At 48.5% G+C, this 27143-nt stretch overlaps 1 protein-coding gene across 1 annotated transcript in view; it reads right to left on the bottom strand.

Moving 5' to 3' along the window:
* The window catches only part of RPS6KC1 (ribosomal protein S6 kinase C1), a 518969-nt gene that overhangs the window by 332215 nt on the left and 159611 nt on the right, over window positions 1-27143 (bottom strand). The window contains exon 6 of the mRNA XM_086927875.1: window positions 228-287. Within this exon, the coding sequence (XP_086784001.1) occupies window positions 228-287 (60 nt within the window). The remainder of the gene's footprint in view (window positions 1-227; window positions 288-27143) is intronic.

The raw sequence follows: 27143 nt of genomic DNA, 5'->3' as shown, positions 1-27143 counted from the left end.
AGTGAAAAGAGGAGTAGAATGGAGAACATAGAGGCAGGGGAGAAGTACAATAAACAGGTGTGGGATGAGAGTTACAGGGCAGGGATATGACTGACAGTGAGAGGTGCTGGGCAGAGGTTAGGAGGTTCCAAAAATGACTGTGAGAACCCTGTAAAGTGCTAATGAACAAAATACAAGTCTGACATTTCAATTTGTCTTCCACATTACATAAAGCACTAACTACTTACCACCACATTCCGACAAGCTAGCGATAGTGACATCATCAAAGGCATTTACATCTTTTCGAACTAAAAGTAAAAAAAAAAACAATGACAATTAATACAATGATAGAACTGAGTTCAGTGTGATGCAAACTGTGTCCTGCTCTGGGGTTGACCAAACACACTCCCAATGATTTAAACACACCCACTTTCGGAAGACCACTTGGAAAACTGAATTAATTCAGCCTTGCAGGAGAGCTACAAATGTCAGACCGCCTTCAGCCGACACAACATGTCGTCTAAAAAAAGTTCATGTTACTCAATTTAATGGTAATAAAATTACTGACCTCAAAGGGAATAAAATAGCGAGTAGGCCTTTCTGGGGTTCGTTCTCATGATCTGCCAATAACCACATTTTTCAGTGGCGAGTGATGAACTCACTGACACACTGTGGCAGCTTATATAGGGAGCATACATACCTTAATGTCCATGTGGATAAGGAAAGGACCTAAAACCGACCGGCCTGCAAAGAAGTAGCTACAATTTGTAGACCTTAGTACACATCATTTTTGACGACTCTTCACGGGACGAAAGCTACACACCCGCAGGGAATTTCAGTAGTTGGGGTGATGGCGAAAATGAAGTCCGCCCCCTTTTGACATGTCTGGTTGGATGGTCTGCATGATCAACCTGATATAAAGAAGTGCCTGTAAGGACAATGTCTAGTGCCAGGTATAAAGATTAACCTACGTGCTGACCACAGCAGCTATCTGATGCAGTGAGCATCTGCAAAGATGCACAGAAGACAATCATAATAGGAAGATAAGAACAGCAAAACCCGGAGAACCTCCCTGCGAGCAGCAGAACAATGCCAAAGACCTGGAGCAGAACACAGTTGTGGTTTTTCATTAGGGCTGAGGTACCGTGGATAAGAAGTTATCTGTTTTCTATATTCACAGTGTCCCAGGTGCATTGTGGTTGTGAGTCACCAAAGGTGGGTCAAAATCATTGGAAAGGAAAAGTCTTCCTCCATTTTTAGGTCGAGCATTCGAGACCTCTTGTGTATACTTTAATATATATTTATATATGTGTATATACTTTGCGGGCTCCGGAGATCAGCCCTAGGACTTGTCTGCTTCCGTTTAGGGACTTTTTTTCTGTTCAACTGCATCCATTTAACTGTCTTAATAGAAAGTGACTGGTAGAGGTCAGTAAAATACCAGAATTGCTTTCTGCTTTTCAACTGCCTCTTTTTAACTGTCTTGAAAGAAAACGACCAGTAGAGGTCAGTAAAATACCAGAATTGCTTTCTGCTGAGGGACTTTCTTTTTCAAATATTTCTGGCAACTGCCTCTATTTAACTTTCTTGATCGAAAACGACCAGCAGAGGTCAGAAAAATACCAGAATCACTTTAGCATTCTCTAGATTCCGGTCCATACAAATTGTCTTCCACAAGCACCCGTAGACAATAAAAAAGAATTCAAATCTTGTATTTTCATTGATAGATATGACCACCGAAGGCCCTGTTTTTATAGTAAAAACAGAGCTTTGCACTATACCATTTCCTGCTGAAAGGCAATATTTCTCTCCATGTGTTCCCATACCTGGTATGTCACGCAGTTTGGTGCTTACTTTCCCTCCATGTTAAAGAACAGTAGATGTTTCAGCACTCAGGCTAATGTGCTGCATAGCTAAATACATATAAGATCCCAAAGGCGAAACCGATTGCATTGCAAATGCTTGATTTTTTTTGCGAAGGGTTTGATTTTTGGGGGGGAAATTTATAGTAGAAAAGTAAGAATATTTTTTTTAAAACGCCACCAAAAAATAAACTTTTTGGGGTCTAGCTCCGACTCATGTGTGCATGCATTAGATTTCCCTGTCCCCAAAGGCGGCCACAGACTGCTAATACAAGAGTTACATGGAGGGACAGGTTTCCTGTGTGGCCTGGAGTTTAAGGTACCAAACAGGCAAAACAAGGCATTGACTGGTCCATTGGATTTCCTTGATAGCTGGGGTACAATTTCACTATCTTACACACAAAAGGGCGCAAGGTGAAGAATGCTAAAACTTATCCTCCCCATCATCAGGGGCGGCGGAGCGTTGCCTCACTGCTCTTTGAGCAGCAAAAATAAAATGATAATGGTTGTTATTTTATTTTTTGCAGGTTCGTTGCTGGGCTAGGGCGTGGCCGGAAGCACAGGGGGAGGAGTGGTTTGCACACTCCAAGTGGACATGACTGCTTGGCCGGCCATCCCGGCCCAGCCAAACAGCTATGCGCACTTTGAATGTTCCCCACCAGGCTGCATTACACAGCCTGGTGGGGAACATGCCCAGGCCCCCAGTCCCCATCTGAGTGCCAATCCACGGCCCTGAGACCAATCGCAATGCTTCATTCCAGCGTTGTGATCGGCTTAGTGGAGAGAATCAAAACGCCACATTGCAGCGTTTTGATTGGCTAGGGGGAGACTGGATGCTTCCTAGTTCTAGAGGAGGGCCACGAACAAGGTAAGTCGAATTTTATTTTTTTATAGTTTTGACCCCCTCACCTCTCCACCTTCATTCCCTGCTAGCCGCTACTGCCCATCTTCAAAGTACACACAACAAAGGGTTTTTTAACTATCTCAAAAAATAATGGTTATTTCACATAGAGTGATCTCTCTTGGAAAAGCAGGGTCCTCGCCCACATTGAGATGCGGCATGCTCCATCACCAGGCTTCCCTCTCCCTGGACCCAAATGAGTCCAAGGGGGACTTCCACCACACAAGGTGGGTAATGGGACAACCAAAACCTCGCATCAGTAAAACAAGCTGGCCAGGCAGAGCAGCTGTTACTGATACTGACGGATTGAATCTAACCAATGCTTGGAGCAGTAGAGGGTTTCCCTGACATAAATGATCATTTGCGAAAAATATATTTCTTCATCAATTAGAGTGAGGGACGTTCGCATCAAAATAGTTAACTTATTAAACACATTCCAAAGAGAAGCAATGCAACAAATACAAAAAGGCTTATATTCGCAAGTCACTTAAAAGAACAATATGCCCTGTTTTCAACCATGTCATCCCCAAGCGTTTAGTGAATGAGGCTGTAGTGGAAAGTTTGAGGGCATGAATGAGAAGGCCGCGGCAAGGAAAAGGGGATCACTATCCTAACGCAAGGTGGCAGCACCCTGAACTTTAGCAAAACAGCATCTGGCAGCGGCATCCCAGGTTACATGTATTCAGTGCAACGTCACCGACGCTGCGTGCGTCACTCGGTCGTGTACTCCGCCACCGACGTTTCATAAAGAAAATGAACGATTTGCGGTTTACAGAGGGGTTTGAAACCCATACAAGGGGCCTTGTAAACTGCGTGTGGCGAACAATGTGAAATCTGCCTGAGAACACCCCTGGGTATTACTGGGTGAAAAATCAGAGCAGAATATTTTAGGGGAGTGGAGGAAGCAGGTATTACTTTAAATAGGCAAGTACGGTGAGTTTAAAGGCAGTGTCAAAGGTACTCTGAGATTGAGGGTACTGTAAATGGGTACTCTTAGAGGGTACTGCAAACCGATACTCTGAAATAGAGGGTACTGCAAGTGGGTACTATGCGATAGAAGGTACTGCAAACAGGTACTCTGGGATAGAGGGTACTACAAACAGATACTCTGAGATAGAGGGTACTGCCAACAGGTACTCTATGATAGAGGGTACTGCAAATGGGTAGTCTGAGACAGAGGGTACTGGAAACAGGTACTTTGGAGAGGGTACTGCAAACAGGTACTCCGATTGAGGGTACTTGAAAACAGCTACTCTGGGATAGAGGGTACTAAAAATGAGTACTCAGAAATAGAGCGTACCTGCAAACAGGTAGTCTGAGAAGGAGGGTACTACAAACTCGTACTCTGAGATCGAGGGTACTGCAAACCGGTACCCTTAGAGAGTATCTAGAAACAGGTACTCTGGGATCGAGGGTACTGCAAACAGGTACTCTGAGATTGAGGGTACCTGCAAACTGGTACTCTGAGACAGAGGGTACTGCAAATGGGTTCTCGGAGATGGAGGGTACTGCACATGGGTACTCTGAGATAGAGGTTACCTGCAAACGGGTACTCTGAGGTAAGGGTATTGCAAACAGGTACTCTGAGATAGAGGGTACTGCAAACTTGTACTCTGAGATTGAGGGTACTGCAAACCGGTAACCTTAGATGGAGAGAATCTGAAAACAGATACTCTGGGATCGAGGGTACTGCAAACAGGTCCTTAGAGATAAAGGCAGGGCTTTAAGTGGGTCTGAGCACCGGCAGTTATTTTCAGGGAGCCTCGAAACGGGTCTCTATCTGGCTCTATTTTCGGACCTCGCAAAAGTAGTCTGTTTTTTTTTTTATTGGACTGCAGTGAGGGCATGCACATCGCTCACTACTAAGAAGTTGAGACGTCATGCCAGGTGAGCCGGGTTGTAGGGGAAGGAAAATCCTTTAAAGAGAACCTTTTTCTCTCAGGATTTCCCTTCTCTTTTTGCAGCGCAGGAGCAACAACATTGTGGGATGATTAGGAGAGAGACGACCAGGCGCGCAATGCCCACTGTCCCAGGATGAGACAGCTTCCCGGGCGCAGACACACAGCTGCACCCAAGTACTTCACAGGTCTTTAAAAGACCATTTGCTTGTAAATGAGGCTCTGCTGTTTTTCACCCCTTTTTAGAGCCCCTGCATCCCCACTCTGCCTCTTGCTGAAAGAATTAGTCTTCCCCCGAAATTTGGCTCTAGTTGCACCTCTGGAGACGCCCACAGGCAGCCAACTCCAGCAAGACCCTGCCTGACCTTTCACAGTGTCTTGTTTTAGTGCTACGAAAACACACGCTTTGCCTGGCTCACTTAGATCTCGCACCCCCTCTTTAATATGAAGATAGTAGCGTTGGAATTACCTTTATATTCCTATACTGTGCTTCACATGGAAATATAGAAGGGCAGGTTCTCACCACCCCAAATTAGCTGTTGGGTATACTCTCTCAAATGTAAGAACTACAAGTATTCATTATCTGTCAGTCAGGGCCAATTTAAAGCAGTGTTCCTACATAGAAATGGACAAAAGGTTATGTTTCTGAATTAGCGTCTTACACTGAAAAGCTGGTTTACATTTCTTTAGCTGGATCAACCTTTGTTTAAAACACCACCAGAGAAGGGTGGTGAACTATGGTCCACAAAGAGCAACTGAAAGCTTTCTTGTTCTTTATCAGAAACATCTGCCTGTCAATGGTTATCACCAGCCTTTTCGGCTCATTAAGAGGCTGGATGGATGAGTATAATACGGGGCGTTTAGGATTGGGGCAGAGGGTGGACTGAAAGACGGACGGATAGGTGAATAAAGGGCGAGTAGATGGATGACCAGATGGATGAATGGTTAGCTAGATGGATGGATGATTGTATGGATGGGTGGAAGGATGGATGGATGCATGGACCAGTACTTGGGATAGGCGGGTGGGCTGATAGATGCTTAGGATAGGTTCTGGGACAGATGTATGGATGGATGTATGGGCGTAGGGATGGGTGGATGGCACAGTGCTTAGGATAGGTGGGTGGGCTGATTGATGCTTAAGATAGGCCCAGGGACACATGTATTTTTTTATTTATTTATTTATAAAGTTTTATATATGAATGTATGCATGGCTGGATGGATGGATGAATGAATGAGTGGGTGGAGGAATGGATGGATGGAAGGATGAATGGACCAGTACTTAGGATATGCGGGTGGGCTGATAGATGCTTAGGATAGGTACAGAGACAGATGTACGTATGCATGTAGGTAGGAATATGTGGATGGATTGAAAGATGGTTGGATGGCGCAGTGCTTAGGATGGATGGATGCAGGGCTTTAAGTGGGCCGGGTCTGAGCACCAGCAGTTATTTTCAGGGCGCATCGAACCAGGTCTCTATCGGGCTCTATTTTCAGGCCTCACAAAAGTAGTCCATTTTCTTTTTTCTTTGACTGCAGTGAGAGCATGCACATTAATGTGCGCATGCTCATTTTGCTCACTACTGAGAAGTGGAGACGTCATGCTAGGTGAGCCGTGTTGTAGGAGGAAGGGAAATCCTTTAAAGAGAGTGTTTTCCGAAGGTAGGTTAATTGGAGGGGATTTTCTTAAGCACACAATGCTAGTTATCTTGATTTAGCACACGCCTCTACTTGGATAGGCCACACCCCTTTAAGAGGTTTGTCCCGCCTCTTTTAGAGCGCCCCCAGTTTTTCCCCCACTGAAAACCCTGGATAGAGGGTACCTGAAAACAGGTACTCTGAGACAGACGGTACTGCAAATGGGTACTTGGAGAAGGAGGGTACTGCACATGGGTATTCTGACATATAGGGTACTGCAAATGGGTACTCTGAGATAGAGGGTACCTGCAAACGGGTGAGAGTAGTTACTGCAAAAAGGTAATCTGAGATAGAGGGTACTTCAAACAAATAATCTGAGATAGAGGGTACCTGCACTCTGGGTGAAACCCTGCCATAAAAAGAATGCTGCATGCTCTTGTCACAGGCCGATGGCCTGTTGAAGACCAACACTGTCGTCTTTTTTTTCCATTTTATGTGAAGGACCAATACAAATTGTTTCAAGAAAAAAGTTAGGACTCTGAAGCACTGAGGATGATTAATCACCAGTTTCACCCACAAGAGAAGACCCTGAATAACCGAAGGAAAAATAGCAAGTGGGTGAACACACCCCTTAAAGAAGCTGAGTGGCTGTCTTGGGAGAAAAGACAAGGGACACTGCTAGGGGAGACAGGAAGGCTGCTTCCTGTTCACCACTTGCTGGGTTTGCTGCAGAAAGCCAGCATTACTATGATAAGAATTGCCTATGAATTGTTAAGTGTCATGAGGTTTTTGAGCATGTGAAGCATTTCTGGAGTTTTACTGTTGGCAGGAGAGAGGTTTACAAGTGATGGCTCTATTTTGCATGATTGTTTTTATTCATAGGGAGAAAAGACACAGATGAAGCACCAAAGAATGCAGGATATTGACAAATATCAGAAAACTACACTGAAACAAGGTGTGGCATTGACAACAAAAAATTAAAGGGACCAACTACCAGTCGTATTTTTTTCTAGGGAAAAAATTGAAGATCTTCTTTTACCTGCCTGTTACTTACAGGTGCCATGGTAAAATTCCACCCAGTGCTCAAGCACATTTATGTGCAGGTGCTGCTCTGATGATGAGCATACGCTCTCCGCCAACATGCCACATAGATGGCACCCCAGCCCATATAAGCATTGGCCACCTTATATTTCCCCCATTTAAAGTGAGTAGGGGCACCCGCCAAGAATGTCCACTCTTGCCACTCTTATTTGCTCTTGTGATGGAGCCATTAGCTCAGAGGGTTCAACAATGAGGTGAGGAGTGGGGTATACCTGTAAACAGGGAAATACATATAGTTTCACTATATGCGGATGACTTGCTCATCAATATCATTGACATATAGGATGGGATTGCAAGGATCGCAGAAGCCCTTGTGGAATTTCAAAAGGTCTCGGGTAGGAGGTTAACTAGACCAAATTGTGTCTTCCCGATCCATGCAGACAGCCCACCATAACAACTAATGGTGGACACCCACTCTATAAAATGGGAGCCCTGCACGTTTTGTTACCTGGCGATCCACATATACCAAAACACACAAGATCTCACTGACGGGAATCTGACTAGAGCCATATCCTCCCAGCGCCATCAGATGACTTTTTTTAAGAGCACCCTACTAGTCACAGTCAAAGGGCGAATCTTGATAAACAAAATGGTGACACTCCCACTCCTCGTTTAGGTCTTTCATAACCTCTCAGTATATATATCGAACTGTCCACCTTCTGTACACTGCATATTTTGCTGGGTACTTTCATCTGGAATGAGGGATGAAGACGAGTGAAACTAGAGAAATAACTGCTCGTAGATAGAGGGGGCTTTGGTGCACCTAATTTAGTGCATTATTATCAAGTAGCACAACTGCAATGGCCAGTGAGATGGTTGGCTGGATGTCGGATGGAAGAAATGGCTCTGCGGACTCCAACGCAGGTGAAGGCAGTGATTGGTGGAATGTTCTTCCCACAGGCAAGACTCACCCAAGAATCTAACAATTTACTGCGTGTAGCCTACAGTACCTAGCTTAGGGAGTTGCAACTCATGACATTGATCGCTACGTACTCCCCAGCAGTTAGATTAAGTGCTACTCAACTATTCTGTGCACTAGTTGGACGGTAGGGTGTGGGGACGTTCGTTGACTTGTTTTGTGAGGGTGTGCCTATCCCATTTGACCAGTTACAAAAGGAAAGTGAGTTGCTAGCGGGGCACTTCCTTGCTCACTTCAGGTTGCTGACAGAATTGGAGTGGTTATGGAACATTATTGACTATGAACCAGAGCAACTCCCACTCATACACACCCTAAACATTATGGATAATAGGCCAAGGCTCATTACTTGGTTCGCAAGGGCACTAGCACACACCCCGCTAGATCCTCAACAGGCAACACGCTGATGCAGGGAAAAAGGTATATGTCAGGATCTAACACCCAAAGAGTGAGTAAAAGCCCTGCATTATCACAGGAAGGTATTCGGGAATGCTACATTTCAGTATATCCAGCACAATATTCTTCAAAGGGCCTAACTCACTCCTGCAAGCTTGCATAAAATGTGCCCTCTGTGCTGTGCCGTGCACCAAATGCCAAAACAGCATCATTGTTTTGGAGCTGCCCGGTGGCTACGGCCCTCTGGAAGTGGTTGCAGAGGCATTATCAGAGGTGACGAGCCGTAAAATTTCTCACCAAGGAAGGGCGGTTATTTGGTACATTTAAATGGAAAAAAGCCCAAAAAGCAACTAACAGATTCCTAGACTTGGGCCTACTCATTGCCCGAAGGTCTACAGCGATGAATTGGAAGACGAACTTCTCCCAACCATACAACACTGGTGTGCAGCGACTCTCAAGTGGGGCAACGCTGAAGCGGCGGCACTAAGGAGGGAAGCAGTGCAGAGACTGCTCAAGGTCCTCCCTGCAGCCTTCTGTGATTGTATGCTGCATGAGCTGCAATCGTTTCAGGATGCCCTTGCGGCATAAACACTGAACACACTACATCTATAAGAGGGTACCAACAAGTGCTGTTCTGGCCCTACTGTTCCCCTCAAAAGTCCCCCACTATTTCTCGTCTCATGGGCTCGGACCTCTGCCATCAGTGGGTGACAGGTGCATAATGTTCTTAGGAGAGGGAAGGGGATGGAACAGTACAATTCCTGTTGTCTAAGATAAGTAGGGGCACAAGTATCAGAAAGAATGAGCACTTGTTGATATTGAATGATGAGGAGGAAATGTCACTGTTGTGATCTGGCCTGTTGGTTACTGTTATCACTATTTTATGCCAAACCACTTACTCTTTTTACTGTTTATGCCAATCTGCCTATCAGATGTAACCAATTTAAACTGCCTCGGTGTCTAGATCTGTATACCATGATGAAAACAAATAAAAATGGTTAAAATTAAAAAAAAGTGCAGCAAGGAGGTATCCGCGACCACAATCTCCAGAGGGTGCAGACTCCTCAAACAACATAACAACAAAAATGTTTTGAACGGTTCATCCACCAGTGCAGATCCAAAAGAACAGAGTGGGAGGTCTGCATCCGAGGCTCCCTTGAACCTGGAGCAACTGTGACTTCAGCAACCAGTGAAGGCCCCTCATCCGCCATCTGGAGGCACCGAAAGGATGCACAGGGCCATGAGAATTTGAGCCTAAATCAGAAATCTCTGAATAATCTCCCGAATATTCTGGATTCTCTCCTGAATATCAGTGACCCTTGGCATAAAAGGAAAAGTCTTCAGACGGGCCGGGTCCAGTATCAGTGCCCAGGACAGTCTTTAAGTTGGAGAAAGATGGGATTTTTAGGTGATAACTGTAAAGCCTAAGTCTTGGAGAAAAGTAATTCTACACTAAAGTTGTTTTCTGAACAGCGCTCTGGACTCTGTTTTCATTAAACCTGACTTCCAAGTATGGAAATACATGGACTCCTGGCTGTCCTAGGGAAGCCACCACAGCCACCAGCAATTTCATAAGAGTTGCGGAGTGGCCATCTGTCCAGACGTTGGATCTGTGAACTGATAGTGGTGAGACCCCCACCATGAACCTCGGATATTGCAGGTCAACAGGAAGATGGAAATAGGTGTCCTGAAGGCCCAGGAATGCCAACCGGTCTCCTGTATATAGGGCATCTAAGACTTTGCTCAGCGGCAGTACCCTGACTTGTCCTGTCGAATGAATAAATTCAGAATGTGAAGTTCCCGGATGGCCATCAGACCTCTCTCCTTTTTGGGGACCAAGAAGTATAGGGAATATAATCTTGTGCCCCTTCTTCTCATTCACCACCTCCATGGCCCTCTGGTCAAAAGGGCAAGGAATTCCTCCTTCAAAATTGAGGCAAGAGCCGGAGAGCACATCCTGGTGGAAGTAGTGTAGTTATGAAAGAAGGTGAGGAAGATTAGGATGTAGTCCTTGCAGATAGCTGGATGACCCAGAGATCAGCCTTGATCACTTTCCAATTGGTCAAAAAATTTAATTTCCCCTTCCCCCCACTGGAAGATGATGATGAGAGCAGAGAATATGAGACTTTTTGAGCCAAAAAGGAATGACAGAGTCTGCATCTGCTGTTGGTGTCGTCCCTTAAATCCACTCGGCCCCAAAAGGAGTGGTACGGCTGCTGCAGCGTCTATAAAGGTGAAGAAGCTTGTCTCTGACAGGAGGGGACTGTCAAGGAGTAGCCACAAATATTTAATGTGCTGATGCAGCCGGAGTGCTGTGCCCAATGGTGTCTACAGAGTCCAGTCCACACATCAAAATCTATTTGTATACATCGAACTATCATTGAGCAATACCGTAAACAGCTTTGCATGAGGTCTGGAAAGCTGATCACCATACATTTTGCCAACTCCCACAAGGCATGAACAAGGACTTTGACTTAACATTTGTCTTTTCATTTGACTTTGCAAAGGTAGTTCACAAATTTCGTTTGGCTTCCTTCTGGTTTGCAACATTAGTGTATGACTATTTTGTTCAACTCTTACTCCAATCTCTAGGTTCATCTAGGTCATTTCCGGTCTTACTGGTCCCTGTAATACACATGAAGCATACACTAATTGTATATCTGTTATGGTTGATACTTATCCTACCCTTGCAGTGCCTTCAGACTCATTTCACACTTATATGGTGTCTATAACCATTTCTTATACTTTTTCAGGGACATATAATTTCCCCAGCTGCGGGTCAGACCTCTGTTCCACAGACTACGTTTGAATAACAGATCATCTCGTCATCATGAGCTCAGCCCTTTCTTACTTTGTCCTTATAGCAATATGTCTCACATTCTATTCCCTTATCAATAGGTTTGTTCCGGACATCATTACTTTTTCCCTTCGCCGCACTATGGGCATGAGATAATTGTCACTGCTCTTGTACATGGATCTAACATGGGAGCACGGGCTTATCTTTTGTATTTTCACTATGTCCCACTTGGGTGTCTCTTTTTCCCTATATAGCGCTTTGAGGAACGTTTTTGGGATGTATCTCCCCTACTCATGATACTTAACTTTGTTTTCCATGGTCTCGGTGACCTTTATAGTTCCGCATCTGACGTCGTACTGTATACTTAACAGCCTTGAAGAAGTCACCTGTGTGACAAAACACGTCTCGGCTGAGGCAGTGTATTATAACAATGCTTACTTTGTCCTGAGGCTGTGGCTGTGTGGCTTGATACTATAACAACCCTTACTTTGTGCTGAATACCTCATGTTAACACAATAAAGTGAACTGGACTCCACCTTCTGGCATCCTTACATTTATGGACTTGATATATGTTCCACTGGACTTCTCCATGAGTGCTTTGGTATCTACTTGCATCCGATTGAATGCACTGGATCATTGGACTCCGCGCCTCTGACTCTCCTAGTTGTAGTAGGGGGGCTGGATACCAAGTATAACACCAAACATACAACCTCTTTTCTGCATTATACTTAGCCAAGAAGCTGTATATATTGGGAGGTGCGATTGTTCATACCACTACTACCTTTTAGGAAATCTCAAGGCATGAACATATCGACCCAGGAGGCAGACGGCATTGCCAGTGCAGAGCACCAGGTTGTCAGAAACGAATATTTTATGGAATAAGGACTCTAGTTTCATCATTTGTCTTGCAGGAGGCACCATAGGAAGGTATTCAGATTCTGATTTCAACCAGCAGAGTATCCAGAGATGGGTGAAGGACAAGAGACACAGCACCAGAAAATGTAGATCACACAGGACAGGCCTGTGATGCCTGGCAATATGTGGATGGACTGCAGGGCAACAAAAGTGTGTCTTCCATGTGGCCAAGCCATCATCCAAGAGGACTTCATTTACGGGAATCAAGGGCTCCACTCCTAAGGAGGAGGACTGCGAGATCTCAGACAAAATGGAAGACTTTGCCTCTGCAGAGGTAAGGCCAGGTCCAACATTTCAGCTCTTTTATATGTTTCAGTGATAAATGAGGAAACTTCCTTTATTATTATTATTATATTCTTATATAGCGCCAGAATCGACCCCCGAAGGGGTATCTCCGCGCTTGCCTTGGAAACCCGTCCTGGCTTTTCCCTGTGAGATAGCCCCTACAGGGCATCCCCAAGGTGAAAGCCAGGCATCCCGCCGCGGGGGGCCGTTGTGGAGATTAAGCAAGCTTAATGCCCAGAGTTGCAGAGTGTGAACCCATGATTAGGTCAGGCACCGAAGCTAGAATTATCGAGTCCATGGACATTTGAGCTCAAGACCCTGCCGCGTCGGGAATTGAACCCTGGTCCCGGGTCTGACCTCTGCCTCAGGGTCTGCCTGCTCTAACAAGTGAGCCACACTTCTCCACAGGGTCAGATGGTAAGGAATGTCCTCTACTGGTAGAGTGTCAACTCCACTCGGATTTTGTAAGTGCGAATATAAGCCAGCATCAGTATTGTACTTAAGAGTAAGGTTATCAATCAGCCTCCATGCCATCATCTGCAGTATGGCCATAATCTTTATCGGACATTAGGAGGGCTTCCAAATCACAGCTGCAATTCTAGTCCATCCAGGCAAGCCTCTGATCCCTAGGTAGGTGCTCTACCAAGGAAACATCATTGAAATTTGTCTCAACTTTTTTCTTCGTCACATTGGAAATTTCTTCCAACACGGACAGCTTTGATAGCGGTGTCTTAGTCAGGCCAGTGGGTGGCATCTCCATCACTGCTGGAGGAAGCTCCAACGAAACTGGGGGCGGTGTCTTGCAGGCTCTGACATCTTTCTTAGTGCCTGATCCTGTGGAGGCAAGGCAATGGGAGGTATCTGGTTTGGAGCAGCCAAAGTCACCAGCCTGCAAGAACGTGGTCATCTTTTGGGGGTAGGGGTTTCTGGGCAAGAGGGTGCATCGCACACCAGAAGGCTTCCACCTGTGCCGGGTTGAACAATAGAACCGGACACACCAATCTCATCTTTTTTATCGTCTGGATGTCGTCCGACAATGAGAAAGAGCTCAGTGTGATAGAATGGAGTTGTGAAACAGCGTCCAAACTAAGAAAACCTTTCTGGACAAGGCTGGCACCTGGAATGATAATACATAAAGTCATGAACCAAGTGGGAAAATGCATCCGTACGAATCAGAAACGTGCATACTGACAGCTTGTAGAGGTGTACAAAAATTCACAGTGGTTAAGAATGATACCAGGCGCAGAGTAAATTGAGGCTAGGTTGTGATCATCGTTGAAATGAAGGTGAGAGGAAGAGAGGCACAGAAACAAGGAGACGTGATGGTGAAAGAAAATGTAATGGGAAAGAAGGGGATTGGTTGAAAAACCTAGAAGGTTTGGCAAACATTTAACCAAGAAGCTCTAGTAATGTTCAAAAACTGCTTCCAGACAGTATATTCTTCATTTACATAGTGCACCTCAAGGAATCCTTGACCCGGCTATAGCGTTTGCACGTATTAGGGTGAGTTCCTTTAATTACTGGGAAAAGGGAATGGATTGTTGTTCTTTAAATCCTAGTTTGTGTGGTGCTCTGGCATCAGAACACTAGTTCATCTCTCTGGGTATAGCCGCAATGTTAGTGATGGCATGCCCCCTGAACATCAAAGCTGGGATATCAACGTATACACAATTCGAGGACAAAATATTGACTCCAAAATACTGTAAAGTAAATATAGATTTTCAATACCTAGTTCCACAGATATGTACCTAGATGATATATGTATCTTCAAGGTAGTAGATGTGGAGTGAGGATTAGTACATATGCGCTTACCTTTTGATATTTCAGTCTTCCATATTTTGTCCCCGAAAGTCCTGTATCTTGATATTCTTAACCTTGATATTCGATAGTACAATCGGAAATGATGATTCTACTGGGTTCAGTTACTGCTCTGGTCTCGTAGAGTAAAAACTGGTAACTCGGTTACTCATGAATCCGAGCCTCCGACTTCTTCGGAAGACCAAAGGAAAGGGCTTACTGTGCCAGGCGCTGTTACTGAAGAGTCTCCAAAGGGGAGAGCCCTGGGGTCATAAGGAGCGTTTGGAATGTGAGAACAGTTCCCCACTCAATGAACGAAACATGTCTTCACGGGGTTTGGGGTACGGACAATATGGAATTCATTCATTCAGTATTGGCAGCTTCGGTAGCAGCAGCACAGCCTAAGGAAACTATCGGGAAGCCCGGGACAGCGGCGAGCCCCAGAGGAACAATGACCGGCCCAACGATCCCCAGAGGAACAATGACCGGCCAAACGAGCCCCAGAGGAACAATGACCGGCCCAACGAGCCCCAGAGGAACAATGACCAGCCCAACGACCCCCAGAGAAACAATGACCCGCCCAACGAGCCCTAGAGAAACAATGACTGGCCCAACAAGCCCCAGAGGACCAATGACCGGTCCAAGGAGCCCCAGAGGAACAATGACCGGCCCAACAAGCCCCAAAGGAGCAATGACCGGCCCAACGAGGCCCAGAGGAACAATGACCGGCCCAAAGAGTCCCAGAGGAACAATGACCGGCCCAACGAGCCCCAGTGGAAAAATGACCGGCCAATGAGCCCCAGTAGAGCAATGACCGGCCCAATGAGCCCCAGAGGAACAATGACCGGCCCAATGAGCCCCAGAGGAACAATGACCGACCCAATGAGCCCCAGAGGAACAATGACTGGCCAATTAGCCCCAGAGGAGCAATGACCGGCCCAATGAGCCTAAGAGGAACAATGACCGACCCAACGAGCCCCAAAGGAGCAATGACTGGGCCAACGAGCCCCAGAGGAACAATGACTGGCCCAACGAGCCCCAGAGAAACAATGACCGGCCCAACGAGCCCCAGAGGAACAATGACCGGCCCAACGAGCCCCAGAGAATCAATGACCCGCCCAACGAGCCCTAGAGAAACAATGACCGGCCCAACGAGCCTCAGAGGAACAATGACCGGCCCAATGAGCCCAAGAGGAACATTGACCAGCCCAACGAGCCCCAGAGGAACAATGACCCGCCCAACGACCACGAGAGGAACATTGACCGGCCCAACAGCCCCAGAGGAACAATGACCGGCCCAACGAGCCCCAAAGGATCAATGACCGGCCCAACGAGCCCCAGAGGAGCAATGACCGGCCCAATGAGCCTCAGAGGATCAATGACCGGCCCAACAAGCCCCAAAGGAGCAATGACCCGCCCAACGAGCCCCAGAGGAACAATCACCGGCCCAACTAGCCCCAAAGGAGCAAAGACCGGCCCAACGAGCCCCAGAGGAACAATGACCGGCCCAAAGAGTCCCAGAGGAACAATGACTGGCCCAACGAGCCCCAGAGGAACAATGACCGGCCCAACGAGCCCCAGAGGAACAATGACCGGCCAAAGAGCCCCAGAAGAGCAATGACCGGCAGAATGAGCCCCAGAGGAACAATGACCAGCCCAACAAACCCCAGAGGAACAATGACCGACCCAATGAGCCCCAGAGGAACAATGACTGGCCAATTAGCCCCAGAGGAGCAATGACCGGTCCAATGAGCCTCAGAGGAACAATGACCGGCCCAACGAGCCCCAAAGGAGCAATGACTGGCCCAACAAGCCCCAGAGGAACAATGACCGGCCCAACGAGCCCCAGAGGAATAATGACCGGCCCAACGAGCCCCAGAGGAACAATGACCAGCCCAATGAGCCCCAGAAGAGCAATGACCCGCCCAACGAGCCCTAGTGAAACAATGACTGGCCCAACAAGCCTCAGAGGAACAATGACCGGCCCAATGATCCCCAGAGGAACAATGACCCGCCCAACGACCACAAGAGGAACATTGACCGGCCCAACAGCCCCAGAGCACCAATGACCGGCCCAACAAGCCCTAGAGGAACAATGACCGGCCAAACGAGCCCCAAAGGAACAGTGACCGGACCAATGAGCCCCAGAGGAGCAATGACTGGCCCAACGAGCCCCAGAGAATCAATGACCCGCCCAACGAGCCCTAGAGAAACAATGACCGGCCCAACGAGCCTCAGAGGAACAATGACCAGCCCAATGAGCCCAAGAGGAACATTGACCGGTCCAACGAGCCCCAGAGGAACAATGACCCGCCCAACGACCACGAGAGGAACATTGACCGGCCCAACGAGCCCCAAAGGATCAATGACCGGCCCAACGAGCCCCAGAGGAGCAATGACCGGCCCAATGAGCCTCAGAGGATCAATGACCGGCCCAACAAGCCCCAAAGGAGCAATGACCGGCCCAACGAGCCCCAGAGGAACAATCACCGGCCCAACTAGCCCCAAAGGAGCAATCACCGGCCCAACGAGCCCCAAAGGAGCAATGACCGGCCCAACGAGCCCCAGAGGAACAATGACCGGCCCAACGAGCCCCAGAGGAACAATGACCGGCCCAACGAGCCCCAGAGGAACAATGACCGGCCCAACGAGCCCCAGAGGAACAATGACCGGCCAAAGAGCCCCAGAAGAGCAATGACCGGCAGAATGAGCCCCAGAGGAACAATGACCAGCCCAACGAACCCCAGAGGAACAATGACCGACCCAATGAGCCCCAGAGGAACAATGACTGGCCAATTAGCCCCAGAGGAGCAATGACCGGCCCAATGAGCCTCAGAGGAACAATGACCGGCCCAACGAGCCCCAAAGGAGCAATGACTGGCCCAACGAGCCCCAGAGGAACAATGACCGGCCCAACGAGCCCCAGAGGAATAATGACCGGCCCAACGAGCCCCAGAGGAACAATGACCAGCCCAATGAGCCCCAGAAGAGCAATGACCCGCCCAACGAGCCCTAGTGAAACAATGACTGGCCCAACAAGCCTCAGAGGAACAATGACCGGCCCAATGATCCCCAGAGGAACATTGACCGGCCCAACGAGCCCCAGAGGAACAATGACCCGCCCAACGACCACAAGAGGAACATTGACCGGCCCAACAGCCCCAGAGCACCAATGACCGGCCCAACGAGCCCTAGAGGAACAATGACCGGCCAAACGAGCCCCAAAGGAACAGTGACCGGACCAATGAGCCCCAGAGGAGCAATGACTGGCCCAACGAGCTCCAGTGGAACAATGACCGGTCCAACGAGCCCCAGAGGACCAATGACCGGCCCAATGAGCCCCAGAGGGACAATGACCGGCCCAACAGCCCCAGAGGACCAATGATCGGCCCAACAAGCCCCTGAGGAACAATAACCGGCCCAACGAGCCCCAGAGGAACAATGACCGGCCCAACGAGCCCCAGAGGACCAATGACCGGCCCAAGGAGCCCCTGAGGAACAATGACCGGCCCAACGAGCCCCAAAGGAGCAATGACCGGCCCAACGAGCCCAAGAGGAACAATGACCGGCCCAAAGAGTCCCAGAGGAACAATGACCGGCCCAATCGTGCCCCAGTGGAACGATGACCGGCCAATGAGCCCCAGAAGAGCAATGACCGGCCCAATGAGCCCCAGAGGAACAATGACCAGCCCAACGAGCCCCAGAGGAACAATGACCGACCCAATGAGCCCCAGAGGAACAATGACTGGCCAATTAGCCCCAGAGGAGCAATGACGGCCCAACGAGCCTCAGAGGAACAATGACCGACCCAACAAGCCCCAAAGGAGCAATGACTGGGCCAACGAGCCCCAGAGGAACAATGACTAGCCCAACGAGCCCCAGAGGAACAATGACCGGCCCAACGAGCCCCAGATGAACAATGACCAGCCCAACGAGCCCCAGAGGAACAATGACCGGCCCAACGAGCCCCAGAGAAACAATGACCCGCCCAACGAGCCTCAGAGGAACAATGACCGGCCCAATGAGCCCAAGAGGAACATTGACTGGCCCAACGAGCCCCAGAGGAACAATGACCCGCCTAACGACCACGAGAGGAACATTGACCGGCCCAACGAGCCCCAAAGGAGCAATGACCGGCCCAACGAGCCCCAGAGGAACAATCACCGGCCCAACGAGCCCCAGAGGAACAATGACCCGCCTAACCACCACGAGAGGAACATTGACCGGCCCAACGAGCCCCAAAGGAGCAATGACCGGCCCAACGAGCCCCAGAGGAACAATCACCGGCCCAACGAGCCCCAAAGGAGCAATGACCGGCCCAACGAGCCCCAGAGGAACAATGACCAGCCCAACGAGCCCCAAAGGAACAGTGACCGGACCAATGAGCCCCAGAGGAACAATGACCGGTCCAACGAGCCCCGGAGGACCAAAGACCGGCCCAACGAGCCCCAGAGGAACAATGACCTGCCCAACAGCCCCAGAGGACCAATGATCGGCCCAACAAGCCCCTGAGGAACAATAACTGGCCCAACGAGCCCCAGAGGAACAATGACCGGCCCAACGAGCCCCAGAGGAACAGTGACCGACCCAACAAGCCCCAGAGGACCAATGACCGGCCCAACGAGCCCCAGAGGACCAATGACCGGCCCAAGGAGCCCCAGAGGAACAATGACCGGCCCAACGAGCCCCAAAGGAACAATGACCGGCACAACGAGCGCCAGAGGAACAGTGGCCGGCCTAACGAGCCCCAGAGTACAATGACCGGCCCAATGAGCCCCAGAGGGACAATGACCAGCCCAACAGCCCTAGAGGACCAATGATCGGCCCAACAAGCCCCTGAGGAACAATAACCGGCAAACAAGCCCCAGAGGAACAATGACCGCCCAACGAGCCCCAGAGGAACAGTGACTGACCCAACAAGCCCCAAAGGACCAATGACCGGCCCAACGAGCCCCAGAGGAACAATGACCGGCCCAACGAGCTCCAAAGGAACAATGACCGGCCCAACGAGCCCCAGAGGAACAGTGGCCGGCCAAACGAGTCCCAAAGGAACAATGACCAGCCCAACGAGCCCCAGAGGAGCAGTGGCCGGCCAAACAAGCCCCAGTGGAAAAATGACCGGCCCAACGTGCCCCATAGGAACAATGACCGGCCCAATGAACCTTGCCTTCCAATGTTTTTTGTGTCAGAGGCAATTTCACCCATGCCAGTTGCATCGCCAGCACTAGACAGTGAACTGGCTCAATAAAAGCCATACAAGACTGACATTTTTCACCTCCTGAAGCAGTTTACTGACAACGGCGAAAAATAGATTTTGGTCACAGGGACGGTTGTGTTTAGCTGGAAGATGTGTGATGTGCACATGCGAGAAATAGAAGCCTTTTGGGCTTTACTGAGAGAATCTGAGCTTGGGGTGCGGTCCCTTGCGGCAAGGAATCCCACATAGGTGGTGGTGACCAACCAATGAACCCAACAGCGGTCTTTGCAGGGTGGTTGTGGTCTGTTTGTCAACTGGTAACACCAAAGATTATATCAAAGGTGGTAATGTAAGATACACCCTAACCTAGAGGGTGTGCACCTGATCCAGATAAGGGATGAGTAAAGGCTGCTAACCACAATAGGATAACTCGTGCGCAGATTGATAGGGCAGGACTCATGTCAAAATAAACATTTCGGCGATCTCTGCACGAGCTTGGAGGCACTGTTATGACTGCTGGGCCAACCACTTAACTTAGCCCCACTATATGAAGCAAGCCGCACGCCTCCCAAGGACATACGCTTAGTAAATAACTTGGCTTTACATTTCAAGCTCCTAACCAGACAGAAACGCTAACTTCTCTCTAGCCGCAGTTCTGCAGTGGAAATTTAGGAGGTTGGAGGCGCACAATTTAAATGTTACTATCGTTCGCTGGATTCCGCTGATCAATGCATGCCGTGAATGCATGATGCTGGGTTCCAAGGTCTCTGATGTTGAGGAGCCAAGAAACACCAGTGTTTCACCTCACTGCACACTGGTAGCTTTTTTATGACGTGTACCATGCGATAACCAGGAATATCTGATAATAAATCCATAAATATCTAACAAGTCCCACTCCCCACGCACAAACGGAAATCTAATACACAATTAGGTAAGTAGTCTGCATTGTTTGTGGGGACCACGCAACATTGGGCAAAACATATTACGGAGGCTGAAAAAAGAATGGTCACCTTAAGGTTCACCTGTTCACAAGGTGCTTGAAATTCATTTTAAAACAATTATATTAAGGTGGGCGGTAAAGCAATCAAGGCAAGAAAAGCAACCCCCGCCGTTTTATCGCGAATTGATCCAAACCGGTGAAAGGACGTCGTACCACTAAGTGCAGTATAAGTGCTCTGCAAGTGCAATGGAGAGACCACGACCCGTTTCTGGAACTTTCCAGAACACAACATTATGAGCAGGAGGTTTGTCCAACTCAGAAAACCCGAACAACCCGTTCTGCTGCCCCTGAGAAGCACCACAGGTCACTTCGACAAGGAAGGGCGTACATGGGAACAACTGTCGCCCGTAAATGTGTTACGGGCTGTGGTGGAAGCACGCAGGAGGCTGGGGAGTGAACGGGTGGGTTTTGAGCGTTCATTGTATATTCGATATACATATAGTACAACATTTAGAGAAAAATAGAGGTCGGTCCATGTTGAATGGCCAGGGTAGTAATTCACAGCAGTCTTGAAGGAGGCTGGCAGTTTTTTTCCAAGAGTCTTGCTTTTTCAGGTGCTTTGGTGGACATGTTAAGAAAACCTAAACGTGTTTATTTTCACCCGCTGTCTACTCGGGCTCTTAAGAGGGGCTGAGTAGCAGCATAATTACAGCAATGAAAATGAGGATGTCTGGCAGAGCGTAAGAGCCGAGAAAAACACCTGCGATCATTGTTTTACAAAGCCGACTTCAGCCCCAGCATACGGAATTACCAAACAACCTCAACGGTGAAATCCGAGTAAAATGAAAGGGATGATACATCCATTAGCTTGACAAGGCTGCCACCTAGCGGGAACCAAAAACATAACCTCGCTCTTTGCACTTGCTGTGACAGTTTTGTCGACATAATGAGATAAAAGGATGCGTAACACTGGATGTCACATTGAAGTAAATCATATTTTCTGTCAAACCGTGAAAGTCATATTTCTGGGTACTTGTTCAGAATGTTGAGCATTATATAGGCCCAGCTGACACTGTCGCCTAATAAACAAATCCTGTGCCAAACCGTTGTACACGGGGGTATAAGTGATGAGGAGACAAGCCTTTAATTAATGTCTGACAAGAGGGCACAATTAGCATGGTAAAATCACGCTGGGATACAACTGTATAGTACCACATGGACATACCAAAAAAGCCACTTTTCACCCTCTGGTAAGGTTAACCAGACACCCCCCGTGCCGTGATAGTTACACGGTACACCAGTCACGCGCCCTCGGTGCTGCCTGCAGAAGTGATGGGAACACACCGGCACAACTCCAGGCTGTAAAGGTAAAGGCCTTCTGGGACTTCCCAAGACAATATACTAAAAAGCATACTGAATAAGACCTGATCCATCACACGACCCCGAATCTTTTAAAAATAAGCATTGACAAAGCTAATGGGTCTTGGTTAATTGTATTAAAGAAGACGGGTGAGGTGGCGACGAGGATTAAATTAAATGTGTAGATTTATATAGCGCGGTTTATCATCATGAGGATATCCAGGTGCTTTCCATGGGGAGATTAAGTGGTTTGCCCAGGATCACAGGATATTAAGCCAACGCAGAGACTTGAAACCGGATTCCCAGCTCTGGGGTCGGCAGCTCTGGTCACTGCGCCACATCCTACATGCATCTAACTGGGCCCAGGCAGTTGCCTCCAAGCTGGGGTTGTCCATATGTGAGGTCTGTGAGAAAGATCAAGGGTTTGAATTCTAGAACGTTCTGGTCTTTCTTATTCCAGGTGAGGTGCATTCACTCTTGCTCAGACGCTGCTCAGTCTGTAGTGCTGGCTCTGTCACGAGCTGTAAGTTGAGCTCAGTTGCCAATGCTGGCAGTGACGGGAAGGAGAGAAGGCAGGCTCTCTACCCACACCCGGAGCGTGTCTCTTACCCTCACCATCTCCCTGGTCAACCTGTCGTGGTATGAATGATCATAGCATAGCAGTATGTTCGGTTTCTTCTCTCTGAACAGAGAAGCCTCACACGTGTGAAGGAACTATCTATTCACACCGAGTGGAAGTGTAGGGTATCCCTCGGCGGAGACACTAGGCTTCACAAGAACAGACAGTTCAACCCCTGGTTCCTCTACTTCGAAGCCCCCGGTGCACGCGCCCCCCAAAGAGTCCTCTGTTTCAAAGAGCAGGCAGTGATCTGGTCTTAGACAGGCGCCCCAGTCCTGCAGCGCAATCTTCTGGTCAGAGCAGACCTCTTCCTTGTCGGACACTGATGGCAAGGGCCGCCCATGCCAACCAGCAGCTTGAACTCGGAAACACCTCAAGAATCAATGTCCTTGAACAAAAATTACAGATTTAGAGAAAACAAAATACCTAAAGGGCCCATCGCACGCGCAGATATTACAAACAAGTAACAGTTATGAAAAAAGTCACCAAAACTGTAAGTGGGTCGGATATGCCAAGGTATCAAGACTCCAGGGATAACGACGAAGATTGAGTGAACTTTCAACATTTTGGCTTTTGATATCAAAGATGAAGAGTTTGATACAACTGCATGATGTTTCTGCCGCCTAAGCTATTTCCTGACAGAATGACTGACAGGCAGACGGAGAGAAGCACACCCATCTGTGTGTACAAGAGACAGTGTTGGGGGGCTGGCGCCACGTGCCGGGCGCCTCTGCCAGTGTGTAATCACAGGATGCAGATGCCGGCTCTGGAGTGGGTTCATCTGGCGTCTTCCTGAGCTCTGCGGACACCGGTGTTGGCAGCGGGAGGGCAGCCGGTGGCCTTTCCAAGCCAGCAGTCCGCGTCACCGGCCTTTGTCTCCCCTGTCAGCCTTTGTCTCCGGATCTGAAAGCAGTTTCGGGCGAGCATTGACTGGGAGGTAAATCCTACATCTTAATCACCGCGCACACCTTTCACAGCCCGATGGCTGCCCCCTCGGACCTCGCTCCCACAGCCCTGCCTGCTAGATCCTGCCTGGAGCCATCCAAGGCTTCTTGGGCCATCTGTATCAGTGGCGGGCCGCTCGTTCGGCGTCCAATTCACGTTTGCAAAAACAATGTTGTCGCTGCAGCATCCCGAAGGGAAAAATATTTAACAAAAGACAGTCTGGAAGTTTTAACAAAGTCAAAAACAAATGATAAGTCAAGATGGAAGGTGTGCAGCCAGGCTCTCGGCTCTACAAGACTTGGCACAAAAAATGCATTTCCATCCGAGCATCAATTTGTAATTACTTCTCAAAGTGGGAGACCCCTTGCAAGCAGTGAGGCCCTGCATTGATTCTTATGGCACAGCACTGGAGATGGGCATTGCCCTAGTGGCTTTTTGGTGGTTTTGTGGCCCATCAAGAAGACTAGTTGATCTTCTATCAATAATTCAACTAAAAGTCAAAGTTACAGCTCCCTCCCTCTTCTTGCAGCCCTTCTCCGGTCTCTAGTGATCTTCTATTGCTTTCCAATCTTCTGAATACAGTAATGAAATGAAATGAAATGAATGAAATGAAAAACAATTTTTTAACGCGCAACTAAGCCCAGATGGGCGTCAAGGCGCCTAACCAAATAATACCAGATAACAGACTGATCCTAATTACGGATAAGCCCTGACAAAACACCAGGTCTTGAGCGCCTTTTTAAAGGAAGACAGAGAAGGTTGCATCTTAATCTCAAGAGGTAACAAGTTCCATAGTTTGGGAGCAGCAACGGAAAAAGCTCTGTTTCCCCAACGAACGCTTTTGGTACGTGGGACAACCAACAGATTCATCTCAGAAGATCTTAAAGATCTACCAGGCTGATACCGGGTCAGCAGGGCACCAAGGGGGTCAGAAGAGCCCTCTGCCAAAGCTCGATAGACAAGACAGAGGATCTTAAACGAAATCCTGAGATGAATGGGCAACCAATGAAGGCTCCTTCTGGCCATCGTAGCAGATGAAGCTTTGGGAAGTGCTAAGACAAAGCGAGCAGCCGCATTTTGAACTACCTGTAATCGCTGAATGAGCCCCTTGTTGGAGTCTACATAGAGCGCATTACAGTAGTCCAACCTTGAACCTATCAATGCTACTGCCACCTGTTTGCGTGCTGAGGGAGAGAGATAGTGAAGGATCCTCCTGAGAATCTTTAGCACTCCCCAGCAGGTGGCCACCGTACGGTTGACCTGCAGAGTCATGGATAGGGAGGTGTCAAAGATTACCCCAAGGTTTCTTGCTGACTGGGAAGGGGATGGACAGGTTCCCAGTGAGGCCGGCCACCACTCATCCGACCAGATATCCTGGTCCTTGCCAAAGACCAGGATCTCAGTTTTGTCACCATTCAACTTCAGGGAGTTCTGAAGCATCCAATCAGAGACTGTCTGCATACAGATCCTGAAGTTGGTGGCGGATGATGATACTGAGTGGGCCAGTGACACCATAATCTGGGTGTCATCGGCGTATAACACCAGTTCCATCCCCTGAGATTTTACTAGCCTTGCAAGGGGGGCGACATAAATGTTAAATAGGGTCGGACTGAGAGCCGACCCTTGTGGCACCCCACACTGCAAGGACATAGCAGGGGAAAGGAACTCACCAAGCTTGACTCTTTGCTCCCTATGCTGTAAAAAGGAGTGCAGGAGGTTCAGAGCCATGCCGGAGATCCCTGCCTCCCTCAACCGAGATGTAAGCGTTGAGGGAGACAGGGTGTCAAATGCCGCTGTGAGGTCTAGTAGAACCAACACAGTAGTTTGGCCAGCGTCCACCTTCCTACGGATGTTATTTGCCACCATAGTCAGAGCTGTCTCCGTACTATGCGCCTTTCGGAACCCATGCTGGGAGATGTCAAGATACCCAGACGAGTCCAGGAAGGCGGTAAGATGGCCATTGAGGTGTGTCTCAAGAATCTTAGCAGGAGCGGGTAACAGTGAGATAGGTCTAAAATTTTTCAACTGTTCCGGGTCCAGCGTGGGCTTCTTGAGTAGAGGCTTCACTATCGCTTTCTTCCATATTAGGGGGAAGGTACCTTGGGTTATAGCACCATTCATAACTTCCAGGAGTGGCGGGAGCAGTATCGCTCTGCATTCCTTCAATATCCTCAAAGGACAAGGATCTAGAGGTGATGAGGATTTAATCCTATCGAGTAGAAGCTCAAGTTCTTCTCGGGTCAGTAGTGGAAAGGCCGTTAGACTAACCGGATGGTCTCTAGTCCAGGCTTGTAATTTGTTCAGGGTTTGGAGTGAGGAGTCAGCTAAGGACTTTCTCTGAGTTTCCAGCGCAAGATAGATGTCCTCAATTTTTTTATGGAAAAACTCTGATATATTGTTGCAGAGCTCCTGCGAACCCACAACTGGATCCGGGACCTGAAGGGAACAGAGGGAGTCTACAATCTTAAAGAGCTCCCTGGAGGAAGTAAGGGAGGTAGTAAGATTCGAGAAGTACTGCTGCTTTTCCCTGATAACATTAGTTTTGTAATCGGCAAGCAGACCCTTATGTACTTCCCTTTCAATGGGATCCCATGTTTTCCTCCATTTTCTTTCCTGTCTTCTGCAGCCTTGACGAAGGAGTCTAAGTGAATCCGTGTACCACGGGGCATTGGGCTTACGGCGAGCCGAGTATCTAAAAGACAGGGGAGCCAGCTCATCAACCGCTAAGGTGATAGATTCAGAGAGCAATACCGCAGCATCCTCCACATCTCCCAGGGAGGAGAAGGTGAACTTCTTTATGTAAGGTTCAAGAGTGTCATTGGTGATGTTCTTATAGCTCCTTTTTGGGCCTCTGGAAGTGGAGTACAAATCGGATGTTCCTTCCAGAGGAAGGGCCATCAGAAGAGGGATCGCCGAATGGTCCGACCAGACCAGAGGCACCGGGGTGTCAACAGACAATCTGTCGTCGTTAGTAAAGACTCCATCGAGGGTGTGGCCCGCCAAATGAGTAGGGCTGTTGACCAGCTGTATGCATTCACAGGCAGCTAGTGCGTCCACTAACCTGATGGTATCTGAGTCTCTTATGTTGTCCAAATGAAAGTTAAAGTCCCCAAGAATGGACAGATGGGAATTGCCAAAGTAGGGTTCCAGGATTCTGAGAAGGTCATCAATGAACGTAACTCTGGAGCCAGGGGGTCTATAAATAAGGATTCCTGAGAAGGAAACCGAGGGAGCAAACAGGATGGAGAAATGCAAGGCCTCAAAAGAGTCCAATAAGTCCAGTAAGCCTTGTGGGTTATACAGGTCCACTGTACTGCAACAGTATTTCTAAAACATGAACAAATGCAGAGCTGGTTGCCGATCAGAATGTCTCCTGCTCTGCACACAAAGCGATACCAAAGGGGATGATGGACGGAGCGTTTGAGCAAATCAAGCACTCTCCCCCAGTCAACAGATCTGGGTTTAATCCATCACCGTTCTTTAGCTCACTCCGCCACCCCAGTTCAGACATGGCCATATGCAAATCAGTCTGACCCTGTGCCTCATGGGAACAGTCCAGCCTGAACTGCCAAGCCATGTCTTCCCTGGACCGGAAACAAGC

This window comes from Lissotriton vulgaris, chromosome 6, assembly GCF_964263255.1.
Source record: "Lissotriton vulgaris chromosome 6, aLisVul1.2, whole genome shotgun sequence".
NCBI classification, from domain to species: domain Eukaryota; kingdom Metazoa; phylum Chordata; class Amphibia; order Caudata; family Salamandridae; genus Lissotriton; species Lissotriton vulgaris.
The sequence above is the reverse complement of the archived record's forward strand: the minus strand, read 5'-3'. Positions and strand labels throughout refer to the sequence as shown.